Genomic DNA, 21975 nt, shown 5'->3' on the forward strand with positions numbered 1-21975 from the left:
CAGCATTAATTCCTCATTGTCTCCATCATTTACATCGATAATTTTACAAAGCTTTTTACATAATCAATTTAATCACCTATTAACCCTGTTAATTTTGCCTCAATAACAAATCCGTATGGCAATGAGGCTCTTTTAAGTATGAGACTTCGTTGTAGTGAAAATTGCCTAATTTGATTTAGGTTTCTGTTTGTTTGCGTGGCTACAGCTGGTGGACGAAGTTTGTTGCAGCTCTACGAGCGGATTGCGTGTACTGCCGTAGCGGCGCAAAGAATCGGGGAACAAAACACGCAGCCGACATTACAATTCTGCTAGTTATAACGGCTTATAGTGATTTGGAATGAATCGATAAATCTCCATGTGGGGTAACGATTTCCCATTTAGACGAAACAACGCTTTGCAAAAATCACTCAAAAGTCTGGGATCTAGCTGGAAAGGCACTGCTAGGTTGCTCAAAAGAACAATTAATCCATCACAAAAGAAACAGATACGAAAAAGTCAGATCAATGTATGACGTTCACCTAATTTTTTCCTCACTCTATGGTAGCTATACTGATTAAGACTTGCAGTTATGGGAAGTTTTATGCAGTTACCTGTGAAGTTAATGAAAGCCTCCGAGATTAGATAGATTATGTTAAATTTTGTACTGATAAGATTTTTAACCCATAAAGACGTGCATATTACAATTTATACCAAACGTCAGAGCTTCATAACATTCGAAGGAAAAGCCAAAGCAGTCAACTTCAATACAAAACGCAGCATTTAAAATATCAGTTTCGACTACCTGAATAGAAAAGATTGCTGGTTTATCTTGAAAATCCATATTCTCCAAAGAGAATAACAGTTTTATTTATAGATCTTTTTCTTATCATTGTGGTTCCCCAAATTGTTCATTTTTCTCTTAAATCGAATTTGACTGTTATTGTGATTCCAGCTAGCTCACAATGTGTGTCATTTTTCCCTGAGTTCACTTTCAACCTTAGGCCGACCTTGCAAAGTTTGGAAACTTAAACAATTGCACGAAAGACAACTAAAATAAAATTGTGAAAATAGACATCATAGCTTTAGCATTGAACAAATAGACGTTAGGGCAAATTTATTCATAAAACATTCTTTGTAATCTTAGTTTTATTATTGTAACAACACGTATTCTGTTTTTGAGTGTTTAGATTTCTTCCGAAAATAAGCCTCCAAACTAATTAGCTTTAACTCATACAGAGAAGAATCAAGACATTGATGCTTGCAAAGAACAGTGCTATCACTACTTACATTGAGACCAAATTAGAGTAGATGGCTAAGTATCATTTCGATATCTCAGAATTAATGACTTTTATTAAGGTCAGCAATAATAATGGTATTGGTTGACATAAACTGATGCCAAGAAATTGGGCCTAAAACTGATCATTTAAGGCGTAAAATGTTTACTTATCCACAAACAGAACAACAGTTAGCAATCCTTTTATACATTCTCTAAAACATCGAAATCTTGGCATAAAATTTGTTCCCGTATCAATTACAAAGAAAAGCATTTCCAAAAGACTTCCATAGAAACATAGAAACGTGTTTGTGTAAAAAATCAGAGGAATAGAGTAAAACATTTAGACACAATGGGAAAAGCTGTTGTTTGCAGAAGACTGTTCAAAAGCTTTATGCTGTCTTGGGCACATTGAGGCTTGCTTTCGAGTTGTTTCACACTTTTCAGATCAAAATAAACTTAGCCTTCTTCAGATAACCCAAGCAATCATTAAAAGTTGATGGCAAGTATGATTTAGCAACTTAAAATTGCCGCTTGGTTGTAAATGTCATATTTATTCATCTTCAAGTCTTCGTTGTATGATAAATTAAATAGAGAGTAAATATTTTCAATGAGTGGTAAATCACTTTACTTTAGCATTTATTTTTTAGCTTGACCAAAGGTATGTATTAATTAGCAAAGGCCTTCGCTACATTCGCGTAGGGACGGAGGAGCCAGGGTGTCAAATCCAAGGCTTGATCAGAGATTGGAGACATGTTGGGTGTAGTTGGCATCAAGCAGTTGTAAAAATTATCTTCTTGTCTATCGCTCGAAGTATAAATGTCTATCGTTCGCATGTTTGTTTTTGTTTAATGCTATAAAATTTTGGCTTTACTTGTTTTAAAGTACGGTCTACACTACATAAGAACTGCATTAGAGTTTAAGGTGCTAGCAAGCCTATTTCAAACGGGGTTCTTGCTTTGAACAAAATTGATAGTTTTGTAAAAAGTGGCGCCAATGGATTTCTAAAGAGAGCTCAGAGTTGAGCTTTAAAACAAATGCAAGATTCCCTTGCTATTTAGTATAAATGGCGACAATGCAGTAGGTGCAAGTCCCAAGGCGCCAAGTTTTACGCGTGAAAAATACTGGACACGGTTCATTGATTTAGACTCCGTTTACAAACGAGTAAAGATAACTGAATAGGCTCCGTTCTTTATAGGGCCTCGACACAGACCCTCTCGTTTACTTCGAAGAGGAGAGAACGGGACCATAATAGGAATGTTTTATATTGGACCGAAACAAGAATGGAACAGTTATGCCAAGCATGCGCAGTAGCTGGATTGGTCATTAACGATCAGTACCGGTAGTCCAATAGCTACAGAAAGCCTCTTTCAAGTGCAAAAATCTGCCTCATTATCAGTTGTAGCCGAACAGTTCTGTTCTTGACTTTTCCTATTGCAGGAGTCAAATACGACTCGGCAACGGAATCAAATGGCTACACTGTTCAGCGTAGTCGAAGAGCAGAACCGTTCCCAAAATAGCACAGAACCAAGCTGTCAAGTGGGAACACTCTGAATATCACCATTTTATCAAACAGAGAACCGTTTGGAATTATAATTGTGTAATATGTGGTGCTGAAACTCTCCACAAGCCGTCTATAAGAGATGCGTATCCAGTCCAGAAGAAAATCGCACGCCCTTGAAACTCAGAACAAAATTGTTTTAACAATAAGGATAAAAAATTAAAAAGAAGAGAGAACAGCTAAGGCAAGAATGATTCCGACCAAAATCTGTTATATTTGTAACCATCGATGATAAAAATAAAAAGGAAGGTTGAGGTTGAGCAGGTAAATGAAAGAGCATATTAAAGTACCAACCTGTTATTACCAGAAAACAGTTAAATTTCTTGTGAGCCATTTTGGAATTTTGGAGAGTTCTGTAATGAGAAGACAATATATTGATGAGACTGTTTATAATCTTACAGACATGTGTATACCGTTGTCCTACGAATATTTGCCCCTTTAGTCTAAGAATAATTCTTTTAAATGATGTTTAAAATCTGGACTTCAAAAAGTTCATAGACAGGAAAAAACAAACGGCACAATCTAAAATTATTGCGAGGAGGGTGTGAGAGCTACAACTCTTTGCTAAACGCATTAGAGAGACATATTCTACTGAACAAATGAGCATCAAATTTGAAGTTTCAAACAAAAAATTTATCGAAAAACTTTGGTTAAAAGGACACAAGATAATGTACTTTATAGTAGTCGAAATTAATAAATGAAGTTAATTAGCCGTGTTCTACATTTTGTATATAGAGAAAACAGTCATGTTTTGAAACTGGTGAACTTTTTATGGTGGCCAGTGTGGTCTACTTATTTTCACTGCAATAAATCTTGTTTCATGTATTGACACTTTCATACATCGCGTGGTACACTAACAAAAAGACACAGTTAATCAAACCAGAGATTGGAACCAAATCATGAACCAAACGGGAAACCAATCTTAATTTATCAAACTTATTAACTTTTTAACAGTATTCAAGTGATATTTGCATCTTTCAGTAAGATAATACAGTTTCCTTTAATCCTTTATTCAGCACCAACTTTCAATGTAGCTTGACCGACCTGACAAGTTTTTCTGATAATGTACACTTATGTGAGTAGAACGAGGCATAACAGGAAATTGGGCAAGACCGTTAAAACGGCGACATTGATAGAATACTGACAAAAGCCCGATTAATTTGTCTCGATAATCGCAGTTTATCGCTGTTTGAGCATCCTATTTGCGGCTTTGAGAAGAAAGCTCGGTTCAACGAGATTGAAATTTTATATGAAAAGTTCGGAAAAACAAGACTGTTCTCGATTGTATTCAAAAACTCATCATCGTTCAACTTTTGCAAAGTTGCATGCTATGAATCATTAAGGCGATAGATGTTCAGTTTGATGCTTGTGTAATTGGGAACAATTAAAATTAGGATATCAGTCTTTTAGTCTTTGTTTCATTAAGTATTAGTTCATTAACGTCAGCTTCCTGATTTGAAAATTTCGGTCATCGTAGCATTTTGATATATCCACTCATATCCAAAAAGACTGGATCGAGCATTTACTGTCATGGATTTGATCCCAGCTCTTACTTTCGCCACTGTGAGCTTATCGAGCTGTTTAACACCCAAGCACATTCTTGAAAACTTTATGTCCGGGGACTGATTTAAGCAGCAAGGATTGAAGAGTGGAGGGGGGGGGTGGTGTTAGAAAATGATTGGATTTTGGTGTCACACCCTTTAGATGACTGGAAAATGATGGAAGCTCCCATTTCAAAAATTCAGTTTTTAACTTCAAGGTAAAGAAGATAAAAATATCAATTAAGTACATTTTTGCATCAGTTTGTTACTAATGACCACCAAAAATGCATTCTATCGTGTTTGTTTTGTGAGTTTCTTCCGTTGGTTTAAAGACTGTTGTATGGAAAATTGGGTTGCAAAACTCTATGGCTGTGTAATTTGCAGTAAGAAAGGTTTAATATATTTTCCATCATTGTACAACATCAAATGAGAAAGGATTTTGACTGTCACATCAAATTAGCTTTTTTTGAGTGCAAATTGAACTTTGTGGATTATAAAAATGATATTGACACATGCTTTCTCTTTGCTAAGGATGATGAGTTGTACTATCGAATTTTTTTATTTTAGGAACATCACAGTGCATAGTACAACACTTATGCTAAGAAAACAGTCTCAAAATGTTTGCCCCAATAATATCCAAGTAAAGGAAAAGGTGCCTTTTGAGTTAAAGATGATATTTAGCATGAAAGACTCATATTTGTGCACTATTATAAAGAGAGTTGGTTCTACTGGAAAGCAACCTATATTTGACAAAATATATGTGATATTTGTGAACTTGCCAAAATCATTCAAATGTGATCAAGTCCATAGATAGAATTTAAAACATGAAAACAACTAAATTTTTATAAATTTTGATACAATCTCACTCATTGCTCCTGCAAAACATTAAAAAAAATTCAATCATTTATCAACAGTTAATCATTAGATGTTTTTCAAACCGTTAGGGGAGATAACAAATATCTATATAGATCTAGACAGGTTATCAAAAATATATAAGCATGCTACATGCATTTAAGTGAGTTGACTAAAATATTATTTATTATCATTATGTACTACTCTTAACAACAAACACATTCTTTGGACATGAAATATGCCTTCAGCATTAACTACTTCTGTCTACAAAAGACAAAAATTATAACTCTTAAAACTATCACAATAAAATTTTTAAATTCTTATCTTAACTTATATAAAATCTTCTACCTTAATTAAAAAGGCTTATTAAAAACATTTTGCATAATTGTATAAACATCAAAACAAATTATAAACTGAATGATTGCAAATGAATAATAACAAGCTACAAATTGGAGGTAAAAATAATTGTTCTGAAATGCACTAATAGCTTGGTTGTAAAGAATGAGATAATTTTACGTTTCGACAAATAATTTAACATAACTTTAATGATTTTCCTTTTGACAGAAAAAAACAAACAAAAAGTTTTCAGAAAACAAACTTTATTTCTTTTATCATTGACAACACTGTTGAATCGTCAACACAAAAGGTGTTGCCTAAATATATTCCCTAACTATTTTCTTAAATTGTTCTTGATGGTATGGTCAACACTTGTAAAAGACCAGTTTTCCAATATAGCTTTTTTCAAAAAATTAACTTCATGGTCTGTAAACCTAGAAATAGGGCATATTTGTGGCATATTCTTTTTACAAAAACAACAACCAACCTTAAAAATGGAAAATTACAAAATCATGGTAATTCTTATGGTAAATGTTCACATATCAAAACCTTTTTGTGATGAACTTCTATTACTATAATTATATCAGAGTATTCCCAAAACAGTAAATAAATCAGAAATATCAAAAATCAAACTTTGTAAATTAAATCAAATCAATGAGGCACGCTCATTTTCTATTTCAAGAGAGGTTCGTGCAATAAAGTCTTGAAGCTCAGCTTGGAAAAACAACTGGCGTACATTCAACCTGAGATTGCTTACATAAATTTCAATTCCTGCAAATTTTGTTTCCAAGAAGATAGCAGCAAGCTCATTTATCACAGTAAAGTCCATTTCTGTGACCCCAGAAAAATCCAAAAGAATCATAATTGGTTTCTCTGGAGATTTGACCAAGTTTTCAATGCTTTCTGTAAGGTGCTCTGCACCACAAAATGCAATTCCATTGTTGACCTTTAATACCGTGATCTCCTTTTCATCCAAATCAATTCTTGGAAATACCAGTGGATAGAGAATGATAATCAGTGATATTCCTATGCCAATTAGTAGCCCTATTTCCAAGGAGTAAAAGCAGGCGACAAAGGTACAAGCTAATGGTAAAATATCAAGCTTTTTGATAGTCCAAATCTTCTTCACAATCTTGTAATCCACCATTGGCAAGACAGCTAAAATAATTATTGAGCCAAGGCATGCTCTGGGTATGTACTGGAATGCCGGAGTGAGGTATTTGATTGCCAATATCACCACAGTGCCAGTGAAGATTCCTGTCAAAAAGTGAAGAGTTATAACAATACTACTTTTATCTGACATGAAGAACTGGTCCTAAAAATTCAATGAGAAAGACATGACTTAAAAAAATTATGAAAATGAAACTTAAAAGAATTTTCAATACATACACCTGTAATTTATTCACCATTGAACTATAAAGTGAAGGCTCATGAACAGTTTATTGTTCATTCCTCCAACAAAAATCAATTCTCCAATCAAAGAAAAATGGCTTTAACATAATAAAAAATATCTAACCTGCAGCAGGTGTCTGTACTCCACTTTGTGAATTGACAGCTGTTCTGGAAAAACTTCCCGTGACTGGGAATGATGAAACAAATGAGCTCATAATATTTGCTACACCAAGAGCAATCAGTTCTTGGGTTGGAATAATCTTGTATCCATTGATTCTACTGAATGCCTTGCCAATAGCAATGCTTTCCAGAAAGGCAATCAAAGGGACAACAACCAACCCACTACCATATTTTCCAAGCATATCTGCCGCCGATATAGTTTTGTTGCCCTCTTTAATTGTAAAATAGGGTTTCTGCAAGAAAGTTTTACTGCAAACATTAAACAAAGGGATAAGGATAAATTTCTCAGTTTCATAAACTTACTTAAAAAAAGCATTCAAATATATTTACAAACTTTGTAGCTTTTATGTTTTGAAAATATATCATTTTGCAAAAAGGAAACAACTTTACAAATAACAGTTTCCTTGACCTTTCTATCTTACTGGCAAACAGCTCTAAAGAATATAAAATACATAATTTCAATATGATGGTTCTGATAGAAAAGCTTACTACCCATTTTGGTCAACAATAGACTATTACAGACTTGCATTAATAATTTGTATGGTTAGGTACATTTTGAGAGAACAGTAAATATACCAAAAATGATAATTCATGCCTTCTATCTCACTTCAGTATGAATTCCAAAAAACTTAGGCCTTGAGAACTTCAGCAAAGAGTTATATTCCTTGCCAGCACAGCAGCTGACACAACAATTGGTGTGAACTTTTTTACTAATTAGTATTTGCTCTTAAGAGCAAATAAATGACAGTCCAATTAAACAGTGAGTACTTACCTCAAAGGGAGGAAGCCCAAAGTCAATATCATCTGATAATGTTAAAGCATCCTCAAAGTTCTCTTTGCAAAGTGTGTATCCAATCATAATTGATATAAAAACTACAATTGCATTTCTGGCTGTTCCAAAAAACCATAGAATTTTCTTGATCACTAATTTACAAACTGATGTATCATCTGTCGATGAATTTTTTATAAAATTCAACTTCAATAGAAGCTTCAACAAGATCAAAATCAGCATGCACGAAACTCCAAACAATATATCCCATGGCTTGACCAATGTGATCTTCTTAGCCATGACAACAATGCTCCAGAAAAAATCTCTGGGGATTTCATGTAAACCTAAAATGTCCTTTACTTGGCTTGTAGCTATCACAATAGCAGCTGCCGATGTGAATGCACTGATAACTGGTGTTGAAATCATTTTCACCAAAAATCCAAGACGAAGCAACCCCATGCTCAGCAAAATAACGCCAATATAAAAAGTGAAAGTCACCGTGTAAGGGGGATTTTGTGGATTTCCGTATAAGTTGACCATTAGGGACAGAATCGCGGTAGGCCCGATGGTTAAATCTTTTGATGTACCCAACAAGCAGTAAATAAAGCACCCCATAAAACTCGAGTACAAACCATATTGGTTCTGGAGTCCAGCTAAAGATGCATAGGCCAAAGCCTGTGGTATTACCATTAGGCCAACAGTTGTCCCAGCTATGAAGTCCGAGATCAAATGACGCAGTCTGTATTCTGGTAGCCATTTCGTAATTGGAAAGTACTTGTACAAAAATGGAAGAATTTTTCGTCTGAAGAAAGATTGAGGCTGGTCTGAATTCACACTCTTGTGTGACGCATCTCCAAGAAACAGTCCATTCCTCTCCCTCTGCATCTTGATCATTCCGTGAGATAAATCCGCAGTTTTAATCTTTCTTCGAGTTGCATATTATACAGAAAATTTTGCTTGTTCAGAAAACCATTAAATAGTTTCAGTACATCTTTGCTGTCGGGATCTCTCACAAATAAAGGAAATCTTCTTTCCAAACATTATGACCCCATTTTGAAATATGGCTGGTAGTAACATGAGTCATGTGATTCAGACACAGGGAATCGAGAAAAGCAAATTAGGGATCTTCTCTCTTATCAACCTTTTCTTCATGTTTACATTTCATTTTAACATTAATTGGTTACAATTATTGCTTCTAAAAAACCAATGGCGACCCGAGGTACAGAATAGCAGGAACGCCGAAGCACATTTTGAAGTGTGGGGCTCTAGACAAGAGGGGAGGACTCGGAGGAGGCAGTGATGTGCCTAGACAAGTAAAGTTGTTTATTGGGCGTTCAGAGAAAAGTGACCAACTTTACTTTTTTAACCGATTATTTCTGCATAGAAAATTCATTAACAATGAAATATATGATCATATACACACTTTATGATAACAAGTAAGAGCAAATGATGGCATGAAGGTACAGGGCCGCGGAGAGGATTTATGTGCCCCGGGTCAGGACAAAAGATAAAATGCCCTGGGTCAGGACAAAACATGCCAAAGGCAGACGCTTCTAAGGGGTACAGGGAATGCTCCCCTTGGAATTTTTGAACTTGATGATTGCTTAAATTGCAATGGTGGCTAAACTGCTTTGGTGGCAGTGGTGTAGATAGAGGGGGGGTCAGAGGGGGCAAAAACCCCTCTAGAGCTAAACTGCTATATTATCGGAAAACCTCTGATCTTGTTGGAAATTTAACATGGTTGTCTATATTTATTTATCTAACTGCTCTGTTTTTATAGGAAAGAATTTAAAGCTAAATGAACATAAGAATATCTGAATATATCAAAATATTTATTTATTCCAGTTCCGAAATCGTTATGTTATGTTAAAATTTATGAAAAATATAAATGCTTGCTAGATTTTGTCGGAAAATCGAAGTTTCTCACCCTCCTACGAATTTTCCTATCTACGCCATGTCTGGTGGCTATTTATTACTTCTGTTTGCTGTTTTATATAGTTTGAGCATAACTGATATCTTAACACCATAATGCATAAAAATGAAATTTTGAAAGTCTTATAAAATGGAAAATGTTTAATTCGTTAACTAAATTTGATCACAACCGACAAACTGTTGCAAATAGATGAGCATGCCATAGTGTAAATCTGTATGACATACATATTGCTGTATGTTGCCCTGTTGCAATCACATTTGTTGGTTACATTCAGAAGCTCTTCAACCGCAAAGATGAAAAATTCTCAAAAAAATGTATTCAACACTCAGACAGTCAAAGACTCAAACTGCTTCTACCTTACTTCATTCATAGACTTTTGTCACTATTGTCTCTACTAATGACAATGTGTGGAAATGGAGAGGTTGGATTATCACTTAGAAATTTTATTAATTGAATTGTTTTTTATAGGCCCCTATAGCCGAGGGCCCCCGGATCAGTGACCCTTCTGATCCCCCCTCTCCTCAGCACTGTGAAGGTATAAGGAAATTAAGTTTGCGGAAACTAATTTTCCTACAGTTCACGTTTTTGGGTGAATCCATGAGCATCTTTTTGCGAAAAGCCAATTTTAAGGATATCTGCAAAAATGAACTGCAGCTTCTTTTGAGCTCCTCATAACAATAATTTCAGCTTATAAAATGTCCTCTAATCTATAAAATTTTATAAGAATTGAAGGGTAAATATGGCTGGAAGGCTGCCGAGAGGTTTTCAGAAGCTCATGGGCAGCATGGAAAGACGATGCCTCTGCGGAGATTTTTGCGACCAAATCCTTCAGATTAGCTTAAAATGGATCTCAAAAAACTTCTTGCAGTTATTTCTTGCAGTCATTTGCAGTTATTTCTTGCAATCATGATATCATACTTCATACGAAAAAGTGGGAGGCTACAGCTCAAGCCCCCAGGCCCCCGGCTCCGGCGTGCCCGAATAAGACTGAAACAAGCGTACAAAAAACAGCCAAACTTTTTAATTAGTAAAAATACAATAAAGATGGCATATAAATCAAACAAACACCTTTTAGGAAAATTATTTGTATAGAAAGACATTCAATGGTAAGGAGCTTTCACTAACAAAAAATTCACTGACGTTTTTCGTTTTTGAGTGAAGAATACACGAAGTATGGAATTGATATCGTCAAAGCAGAAACCTGTTTAAATTTCTAAGTCAAAGTCTATTAATTAAAAATTAGAGCCAACAATAAATCATGTCATAAGTTTTGAATTTAAATGTTACAGTTGTATGTTGAAAAGACACAGACAGTCAACTAAATTTCCTGCTGTGCTATAACTACTTATGCAAACGTTTGGGACTAGAGACAACTTCCTGCCTTGACGCCATCAATTTTGTCCGTATAATGAGCATAACTCAAAGAAATAAAGACTATTTAAAAATTTTACAAACATTTTTATCTATTAAAACGCTATTAAAGGTTTATTGAAGTTCTATACAATCATTCTCTTTGTATGTGCAAATATTTGATTTTCTATTATGATATAGAAATACCTTATGATATACTTTATAATTTTGCTTCTTATCCGAGTTAGAATCAAGTCGAGCAACTTGACAAAGCATTGTAAATCTATCAGAAAATATTTTCTTTAAAATAGAGTGTTATATTAGCAAAACTCAAAAAAAATACAAACGATAGTAAATTTGTGCATGTTTTAAGAATGTTTAGTCTTCTAAAAGAATGTTTATTCCTTCAACAAAGTACTCCAGAGAATAATGAGCAACTCTAAAGTTTCCTTAAAAAGCCCTGAAAATAAAGAAAATCTAAATGCTAAATTTTGTGAGTGTAAAGGGGTTACTGGTCCTGCTTCCCCCCGCTACAGGTGTCCTCAAACATAACGCCTGATCTAAATAAATTCCTTTTTAATGAATCTTTTTCAAATATAATTAGACCTTGTCAAAGTTTAATCAATTTCTTTAAAATTTTTAATACAGATACATTTTAAATATTTTCTAACCTTAATCAATGTCTTTAAAATTGTCAATATCAATAAATCTTCAAATTTAATGAAACTTTGTTGCTGAAAATTTTCTAGGATCTATCAATACTGCAATCATAACATAATTTTAATAGGACTATGACGCAAGAGGAACTATTTTTGAGTGTGTTTTCAGATAGGTAGCAATATCATCTGTGGATGGATCTAACCCAAGTTTTATGTTGTCCTTGGGGCACCACAAGGCTCTGTTCTTGGCTCTTCCCCTTTCTTATTTACATTAATAGTCTAATCCTTCAACCTCAAAATCAGACTTTAATTTATTTGTAATTTATGTGAATATTGAATAAGTAGAGGAAGATCCTTATGAGCCATTAAGAGTAGTAAACAAACAATTGAAAAAAGTGAAACATGACTTGATTTTAACGAATTGGCAACAAATACTAGTGCAACTTATTTCTTAATTTTCAAATCGTCTCGGTATACTTGCACTGTGGTACACAGAATCAAAATTCTAAACCGTTTAATCAGAAAATTCTAAAATATTACATTTATTCTGTTTATCTGGAAGACAATATATTAAAGAAATCTCATTCAGTACACTTTTAACACCGTCAAGAATTTATGGCGTCTTTTTCAAAGCCATACACTTTCAGCAATAATTGTTTTGGTTTAATGATATAATCATAAGTGTTTTGGTTTAATGATGTAATCATTAATAAAGCAAACATCGTGAGTCATATTAAAGCTTCTTGTCTGCCACTCTTCGGAGTAAAAAAACGTCAGAGCATAAATCGAAAACTCGACGCTAGAAAAGCTATACATACCCAGTTTTTTGTAGTCAATAGTAATCAAATAACGCCAAGATTTTTCTTTATTTATCTTTTTATCTTATCTGTTTTAAAGTAAAATTGTTTCAGAAAGGAGTTGGAGCACTATTTCATTCAGAAACTTTGTGTCTCCTTCTAAGCCAATCCTTTCTCACTTACGATCTTGCATAGCTTAAATTGTTTAGTTTTGTTTATATCTGTGTCGGTTCAGTCAGTTCTCGTGTCTTCCTTATTTCTTTTGACTGGGATTTATCCATAAATATGAATCATACTAAGTTACTAATGATTAAATTTTTCAAATTCGAAAGCAAATTTCTTTCATATGCTTTCAAGTAAGTGTGCTGTTTTCAAGAAAAGAAAACTTAGCCTTCCACCTGTAGTTTAACGTTGGTAGCTTAAAAATCCCTTCCGTGAGAATAATTACAGATTTAAGAAAACTGTATGTAAAAATTTGTGAAATAGTCCCTTTTCAAACTTCATGAAAGGTTCAAGGTTTTGCTGTTCAATCAGATGAATTTTACAAAATATTAATCAAAAAATTGATCATTCATATCAGTTATCTTTTGACCCTCCTTCATATGTAAAGTTCATACGTAAAATTATGTAATGATATATATTGCTTCTCATTCTGGACTTTTCTTATAGTTATTATGTTTTAATTTGTTAGTTCAATATTGCTGTATTTAGTTACATTTTCGTTACATCTTCAGTTGTTTTATAATGTACGAGCATGTGGTGGTGAAATTTTAAAAAGAAGAACTTATGCTGAATCGAGCAAATGCTACATGATCGTATTGAATAGACTCAGACAGAGTTGCAACTTAGAACCAAGACTATCCATACCAAAGCGTTACAGGCATTGATCACAGTAAAACAAAGCGGTTACCAGTGAATTTAATGATAAGTAGATAAATGAAAATGATGTTTCTGCAGGATATATAGAAAGGAAAAACCTATAAAGACCATTAGTTGACAGGATGATCATGTTATATGCACAAAAACTAAACATAAAAGATACTCAGTGAGAAAAAGTAAAAGCGTGACAAAGAAGAAGAAGAAGCAAAGATAGCTTTCTCGTTTCTTATCGTCTGTGACTCAAGCTTGCAAAGTTGAAAAATAAGGAGATCCTGGCTGTTTTGTCAGAAAATGATTATCAGATATTTTTTGATTGGGAGAAAGGGAAAAACCAGCTTCATCTTTAAGTGTGGGGAGGGGGCTTTAAGTTGCAATTTCATCAACCTTCCAACAATTGCAATGCCAAACTAAGAACCTGGTGGACCAATTGAAGATTAATAGACCAACTCATGAAAGATTACGCGTTGTCACACCCTTCTCGTACCCTAGCGCTAAATATGCCTCTGAAAATGGAAGAAATCATAGTTCAAAGAATTATTGATGCAAATCAACAGCAAGGTTGGTAACTGCATGCATAGATGGTGTGAGACAAATATTTAGAACATGTAATGTTCAAAGTTTTGTGACTGATAGACGCATATCATGGGCAAACCTTAAGTTAAAAGCTAAAAGTGATACAAGCTTAAAGTAGCTTTTGAAAGTTTGGCAATTAAGAGGGCTGGTTCACATAAAAACCATGTCAAGACATATGTTGAAGCTTTTTAAAGCCAGAGTCAATGAATGATTAAGTCAAAGTTAAATGCAAATAGGACTTGACGAAAGCTGAACGCATTTTGAGACCCAATAACTGCCGTTCAAGTGAAGATATTTACAAGTAAATAGATCATCCTAGCTGCTTTAAATTTTAGACTTTTTGATATTTAAATGATTCTATGCATTGGTATCTTGTTTATTCTAGAGAAATATATGTTGTTTAATATGAAAATGAAAAAACACTGGCCCTGGCCCTCATATAGTGCTTTTGGTAACAGAATTAGGCCTTGGCTTGGCTTGACATACCAGTCAAACTTCCCTGGATGATAGCCCGATAATGTAATACACTTGTTTCTGGTTTTGTGTTGTTTAAATGAGCTAATATCGAATAACAGTGCTTGTCCTAATTTTTGCTTCGATGAAACCCTTTTTGTATTTCTAGAGAGGTTTATCAGCCATTGACAAGTTGATATTAAAATACTTAGAAGATTATAAAATGACTAGTATAAAATAGTTAATTTGATTAACAGCTATAAATAACCGATTGACCTAGTACAGAATGGGTCAAGAAAAAAAGCTGCAATTTTTAAAAATTTGGGTCGCAAACAAAGCAATGCTTTACTTTATGAATCGAGACCAGGGCAATGGAATTTTGGATTTTTAAAAAGAGATTTTGGTCAAAAGTGCTCCTTAAAATGCAAACGAGACGTTCAAAATTGAAGCATTAGCATAAAGATTAACAAATGAATAAAGACAAGGGCACTGGAAGCTATCAGCATGACTAAGCTCTAATTACAAAACCAAACAGAATCCATAAAAAATTCTCATTTTAGTTCGCGCTGTTCCCAACCAATTCTAACATTCACTGACCAGTTTCAGTCACCAATTCTGTCGCACCATCTTCATTTTGTGTTTTCATTTATTTTTCAATAGCATACGGCTAGGCCTATTGAGAGGATCAGTGATGCTCGATGAAAAATATCGCATTTCTGAATTTTTATTTGCCAAAGCACCCCTGTCAATCGTCGTCAGTTGGTCCCATTCTGGGGATGTGTTGTGAATTGTTTTTAAGTTCAATGTATTATTATTTCAATTATAACATTAAATGACAAAAGAAAACTAGGAGTGCTGGACATTTTCCATAAAGCTAGTTTAGTTTTTCATCCATTATGTGCTAGCATACAAAGGATCCAATGTTTCGGTTCGGTGGTTCATTTCTTTACTCACCGAAATATTTCCTTCTACAAGAATTTTCAAGTTCTCACCCAAAATTACACCGAAATATAAGAAATATGACCAAAATTTTTTCCACCAAAAATTAATCTACCCAAATTTTTTGCACCGGACTTTTTGGTACTTAATGTAAGCCAATGTGTTGAAAGCAAAGAAATGACATAAGCACATAATAAAGTAGGGAATAAACCAAATCCTAAAATGAAGTCATAAGCCAAAATAAACCTGTTAGGAATTATTTTCATTTGGTTGCAATCTCGATTAAAGATCAAACATATTAATAATTTTTTCATATATCATTGATATTTTACTCTTATTGTTAGTTTATATTTTTGGCCTTCTGACCTTTAGCCTAATTCGAGGTTGCTTTTATTCAGGGTTAATTTATATATAAAACTATGGATTTCATGTTTAGCGAAGCAAAATTTTTATTCTGCGTTTACTTGATTTGGTCGGGCCTTGATTAAACTCCAGTCTCGACTAAACGCCGGGAAAATTTGTATTTTTTGAAATGAACACCCGGGGACGTTTAGTCGAGGTGTGGCACTAGTTTCAATTAATCAAGGTGAAGTTAGCAGAAGCAACAGCAGTAAGAATTGGCAATTGGAAAGATCTTGAATTGGGAAATGAGAATAAAAAATATCTCAAAAGAGTATAGCGAAGTGTCTTTTGCCCAGTGAAAAATTGCAATTGCTGATGTTCAATGTGATCAAGACGAATATTTTCCTATTTTCTTTTATGCATAAATATACTTTGCAATATAATTTTTTCTTTTTCAATCTCCTAGGAATTTGATTTGCTGCAGGCACTTTATAAACGCCATTCATATAAAAAATTGAGTATTTAGTTGTGGATCGTATAACGTGTCTTTCGCAGCCTCGATTTGAGTCTGAGAGGTGCGCATGCGGGTTTGCCGACGTGGCGGATGGAGAGCCGACGGTAGTATTGCCTTTCTCATTGTAGTCACTGGGAAGAGAAAGGGTTCTGTTGTATTTCTCGAAACAGGGACTAACTATGAATGTTTTCAGGTTAACAGGGGATTTATCCCACGTTCTAGCCATCCTTTTATTGCTTTGGAAGATATGGAAGTCACGGTCATGTGCTGGTAAGCGATGATACACCTCCACGTTTATTTAGGCCCTCCGGGGAAAGATTATCGTAGTGTTGTTCGCACTTCTCGTATTTTTGTTAGCGCGGAAAAATAATGTATCTTGGGCTAGGCTTTATTAACCCTAGAGTTTAATTATCATTTTTCGGTTGATCCCTTTGTTTGTGTAAGTTCAAAGGTGTTTATTTTTATTGTTGTGTTATGGTTAACTGTCGGGAATGAGCAACACACACACGGCATGTAATAAATATAGGCCCAACATTTTTTAAATTTGGCCCCAGACGGAACAATTTCATAAAAGCCTAAATCAATGTAACGCACGACTTATCAGTTTTCAATTGATAAAAGGTAACATATTTTTGTTCCAGTGCCCCTTGATTTGTTATTGATTGCTTAAAAGCTGTTGCAAAGAATAAAATAATGAAGAACTTGTACTATAATCACTCAATTTTGGTCTTGGATTTAAGCAGCAAGAAAGATTTTCCAGGATTTGTTCCTTTTGCTGCAATGACAGGCTTTTCTGAAGATTTAGAACTAAGCTGTAACGCTGACATTATTTCAATTTGCATTTATCCAGATTGGAAACTCTGATACAGAAAAAACTGGCATATAAGAAACTTATTTTGTAATCAGACTACACAGTTTCTTATAAAAGGAATATATTTTGAAAAAAATGCTGATGATTTTATCATAATAATTTGTTTTTTTAAGTTGAAGAAAATAGGAGGACCACCCTGAAATAAAATGACAATTATGTATTTTGACAGAAAATAAATATATAGCTGTCTGTGTCTTATACTCAATGAAAATAAAACCAGTTTGTTTCTTGTACTTATAAACTGAGTTCATTTCAAAACTTTGTCTATAATAAGCTGGAAAAATCAGTCCCACTTTTTGTTCTGTCTGAACTAAAACTTACTGAAAATTTGCTAGGCCAGTATAAAATAAATTATGTGTAAAATTCAGTTCAATGGCTAAAAGTTTTGTCAAAAAATTAGAATACCAAAAAAATAACACTCCTTTTGTCACATAATCCATGTTTATAGTGCTTTACACAGCTGGTTAAACACAAATAATTTTTTAAGTATTTAAGTAGCAGACTGCTTTAAAAAGTACACAGGCAATATCTGACAGACACAGGGCAAAGTGTACAGTCTGGGCATTTATCATATGTATATATATATATAACATAATAATATATATATGTGTCACAATAGTCTGTTTATTTTAGTCTAACAAAATTATATATATATTTATTTTAAGTCCCATTTTGAAAGTTTGTCAGTTGGTCTAGTATTGAATAACCACTTAGTCTTAAGCATTTTTCTATTTTGATCTGAATAACTTTCCAATTGTTTCTTTTGCAGGAATTTCTGGAAAAAGTCAGATTATGTTCTCACTAGTTTTCCTGACCAGATACCTTGATCTGTTCACATCATTCATCTCACTCTACAATACTGTCATGAAAGTCATTTTTATTTCAACCTCCTTGGCAACAGTTTATCTCATCTATGCTAAGTTCAAAGCCACTTATGATAGCAATCATGACACATTCAGGGTAGAATTCATTGTTGTTCCTGTTGCTGGACTTGCGGTTCTTGTTAATCATGAACTCACCCCCATGGAGGTTAGTTTAATTAACATTTTAAAAAATTTATGCACAGTGTTGTATTAGTTGACTGATTGTTTCTTTTTTCTTATTGACTTGAAAATGTCTCTGGACAGTTTTTTTAAGACACCTAATCATTTTGCTGTTCTGTCTTAGGTTTTGTGGACATTTTCTATCTATTTGGAGTCAGTTGCCATCTTGCCCCAACTGTTCATGATCTCAAAAACCGGAGAAGCAGAAAGCATTACGAGCCATTATTTGTTTGCCCTTGGTTCATACAGAGCACTCTACATCTTGAATTGGATCTATCGCTATCACTTTGAAGGATTCTTTGATCTCATTGCCATTGTTGCTGGATGTGTACAGACTGTCTTGTACTGTGACTTTTTCTATCTGTACATTACCAAAGGTGGGTTAAGGTACATGATTTTTGTTTTTGATATGCTTTAGTAGAGGTCCCCTAATGGGTTGCTTCTTTGGGTATCATTATCAATATTTGTTATGATAAACTTTTATTGCTACAACATCTCATTGATAAGTCGATGAACACAGAGAATACAAATAGAATCATAACCAACAAATTTTGTATAAATTTCAAGCATACCTGGTTTGTTGATTATAATGGCATCTCAGTCAGAAGACCGCTTTTGGCCAAACAGCATGAAGCAAAGACTTTCAGATTTTTTACCTAATGAGAATTGAGAACTTTTAAAATGATATGAATTTCCCCCTAAGGTAAAAACGTTTCACAAAATTTATGGAAGTATGTTTCAGTTTTTGTGATAAAAAATATTTATCTTGGAATTTACATCTGATAACTATTCAATAGAGCGATTATTCATTGTCACTATCAATAGAGAATGTAGCAAACTTTGGTAAGATTCTTTCAGCAAAAAGCAAAAAAGACAAGGAACATTCTTTCCCATCTTTCTGATAAAAGTGTACATTTTACAAATTTTGGTGAATGTTTCTCCAGTAACTTGCAGAATGCTTACAATGCAATAAAAATTATACCATTTGGAGGTCTTTTTAATGTAGACCATTCAAATTTGATTAAAAAACATGAGTGAGAAATAGGCGCAAAATCCAACCACTAGTCCTTAGAGAAAGTTAAAGTTGACATTGGTTATTATATGTTATATAAAATGTTCAATAAACCATATTATTATGATTTCCACGATGTATCTCAAAATCTGAACAATCACTGACTTCTTTATTTTGTTCTTTTTCAGTAATCAAGGGAAAAAGCTTGAAGTTGCCAGCATAGTATGACAGAGATCATTTTGGGATGTTTTCATTTTACCATTTAGAGACTGTATATTTATCAGGTTGCCTCACAGCTCAACTTAATCATATGACTATTTGCCTAGGCTGACTTTCTTTTTTTGTTCTCAAGCTTTGAATGCCTAATAGAAATATATTGAGCTGAAAAATAAGCAGTATAAAAATTCTTCAAAGAAAATTAGTCCTCTTAGTCTTTCAACCTTTATTAAACAGGTTGTCAAAAATTTGGCAAACCTTTGATAACACATTTAGAGTAACTTGTTCAACTTAAGTAATTACCCAAAATGAATAAGAGAAGTTTAACTCTCCTGGTGGTTTTTGAGAGTAATAAAATCTAACCCTTTTGGCAACTTGTATTTACATTTTTGTCTGTTGGTAATTAGATTTTTTGTGCATATATTTTGTTTTCTTGTCTTGATAACCTGTCTACTGGAAATTTGTGCAAGCCAAACTTCTGCGCCAGAACAACTTTAATTAATGCAGAGGGGGGGGGGTATCCTGGAAATTTGTGCAAGCCAAACTTCTGCGCCAGAACAACTTTAATTAATGCAAAGGGGGGTATCCTGGAAATTTGTGCAAGCCAAACTTCTGCGCCAGAACAACTTTAATTAATGCAGAGGGGGGTATCCTGGAAATTTGTGCAAGCCAAACTTCTGCCCCAGAACAACTTTAATTAACGCAGAGGAGGATATATTGGAAATTTGTGCAAGCCAAACTTCTGCGCCAGAACAACTTTAATTAATGCAGAGGGGGGTATCCTGGAAATTTGTGCAAGCCAAACTTCTGCGCCAGAACAACTTTAATTAATGCAGAGGGGGGTATCCTGGAAATTTGTGCAAGCCAAACTTCTGCGCCAGAACAACTTTAATTAATGCAGAGGAGGATATATTGGAAATTTGTCCAAGCCAAACTTCTGCGCAAGAACAACTTTAATTAATGCAGAGGGGGGTAAATCAGAAAACTAGCATTAGATCTGTAATTTTAAGTCTTTCAAACCATGTTGAGGATTTAAACAGATAGGAAAGAAACATGTGTATGTCTATTTCTGCATAACTTTGCAAGTTCAGAATGGTTTAGAAGAACAGCAACTGAAATAGGATAGTATAATAGTTCTTAGCATCAGGGAGAGTCAAAATAGCAGTAAAAAATATAGAAAGAACGTTAATAATTTTTTCTCATTGCTTGTTCTGCAAACTCGAAAATAAACACGAGGAAGGAAACCTGACTGATTGTATTTCTAGTCTTTGTATACGTTAGGAAGTGTTGAAAAAGGATTGGAAATGAATTGAACCAGCCAGTCTCCTTGAAGTACACCACGACAGATGGGAACAGCAAGGGAATATCATAGCTACTGGTCTGTGATAGAATTTTTGACATTATTGTAGATATTATTAGGAATATGCTTGTAAAAATGGACAATTTGTATAAGATGCGATTAGGATACACGTGGATACAAAGGAATTTGTCGCGTGGAGGATTTCGCAAGCGAAAAGCGAAAAAAGTAGACTCATTTTAACTTTTTTCCGCAGAGAAATGTTTCGCGAGAAATCCCAGCAAAAGATTTTTTTCTCACTGGAGATTGGGCTTTAACCATCCTGACACTGTGCTGTAGAGAGTTGATGTGTGCCTGGGACCCTGCTTTCACAGTATTGCTAGTCAGGTTATTGTCTGAAAAAGAAATGGAGTAGAGACTCCCCCTTCCAAGCGATTGTCGCAGGAGTTTCGAGTCATTTTGTTACAAAAAAATTTATCTTATTACCTCTGCTGAGGCGCATCTTTTTATCTTGAGAATGAGGCTAAGATCTTTCGAGACACAAGACAAATTGTTTAGAAACTTCTTTGCCTATTTCAATAAGTAATTACTTTCCGTTGTTTAAAAGATAACTTATAATCCTAAATATGGTCCGTCTTGCTTCGACAACTGTACTTTAAACAACAGCAATTAAAATCGATGACAAATCGATGTAGCGACATCAAACAACTATAATTGTTTAAAAAAACATAGAGCCTTGATAGCCGACTCAGTTGAAACAAGCTAGGCTTATGTCAGCCTAATAAACATATTTCGTAGTAATGGAGGTTTATTATTCATTCATAAAATCTCCTACCGTGTGATCTTCGGTTACTCGAAGTTTATTTCGAGACATTCTCTGATATCTCACCAATATGCAGGAACTTTAGGCCACCACTCATTTCAACCCGAAGAAATGCATCTGCTTGCGCGATGTGGAAAGAAACCTTTTGGGACAGTGAGACCAAGCACTCGCAGCAGTTTTTTCCCTCTTGGGAGCCTTACGGTATTTGCCCAGTGAAACTATCTTGGGAGTCTTAAGGTATTCATTCGCTCAGTGAAACTTAAGACACAATGGCAAACATCCCATGTCAACTTTAAAAATATTGAATGTATTTTCCATTTCTTTTCCCCAATCAGGGCCCACGCCACCGATTCTAAAGTAACGGTTGGTAGACGAAACACTAAAAACACCA

At 34.2% G+C, this 21975-nt stretch overlaps 2 protein-coding genes and 1 long non-coding RNA gene across 4 annotated transcripts; 1 reads left to right on the forward strand and 2 right to left on the reverse strand.

The window, feature by feature from the left end:
- Positions 1–41: 41 nt before the first annotated feature.
- On the reverse strand, positions 42–21937 carry LOC148958646 (uncharacterized). Its single transcript, XR_016144532.1, has 3 exons — positions 21597–21937; positions 18809–18892; positions 42–3166 (listed from the first exon to the last, which is right to left on the reverse strand). It is a non-coding gene; the product is annotated as an uncharacterized LOC148958646 (long non-coding RNA).
- On the reverse strand, positions 5196–8972 carry LOC135692077 (sodium-independent sulfate anion transporter). The gene is made up of 3 exons (XM_065210100.2): positions 7887–8972; positions 7059–7347; positions 5196–6799 (listed from the first exon to the last, which is right to left on the reverse strand). Exons 1-3 carry the CDS (start codon positions 8775–8777, stop codon positions 6189–6191), a joined length of 1791 nt encoding a protein of 596 aa, XP_065066172.2. The 5' UTR covers positions 8778–8972; the 3' UTR covers positions 5196–6188.
- On the forward strand, positions 16393–19883 carry LOC135692081 (ER lumen protein-retaining receptor 2). 2 transcript variants are annotated; one of them, XM_065210105.2, is made up of 4 exons: positions 16393–16592; positions 17963–18222; positions 18361–18623; positions 19437–19883. In XM_065210105.2, exons 1-4 carry the CDS (start codon positions 16502–16504, stop codon positions 19474–19476), a joined length of 654 nt encoding a protein of 217 aa, XP_065066177.1. In that variant the 5' UTR covers positions 16393–16501; the 3' UTR covers positions 19477–19883. The 2 variants fall into 2 exon arrangements, with proteins under 2 accessions (XP_065066177.1, XP_065066178.1); XM_065210106.2 differs by having other exon boundaries at positions 16394–16592; positions 18361–18613.
- Positions 21938–21975: the final 38 nt, after the last annotated feature.

The sequence above is a fragment of the Rhopilema esculentum genome, chromosome 13 (genome assembly GCF_057945365.1).
Source record: "Rhopilema esculentum isolate cy_ngs chromosome 13, ASM5794536v1, whole genome shotgun sequence".
Classification (NCBI taxonomy): Eukaryota; Metazoa; Cnidaria; class Scyphozoa; order Rhizostomeae; family Rhizostomatidae; genus Rhopilema; species Rhopilema esculentum.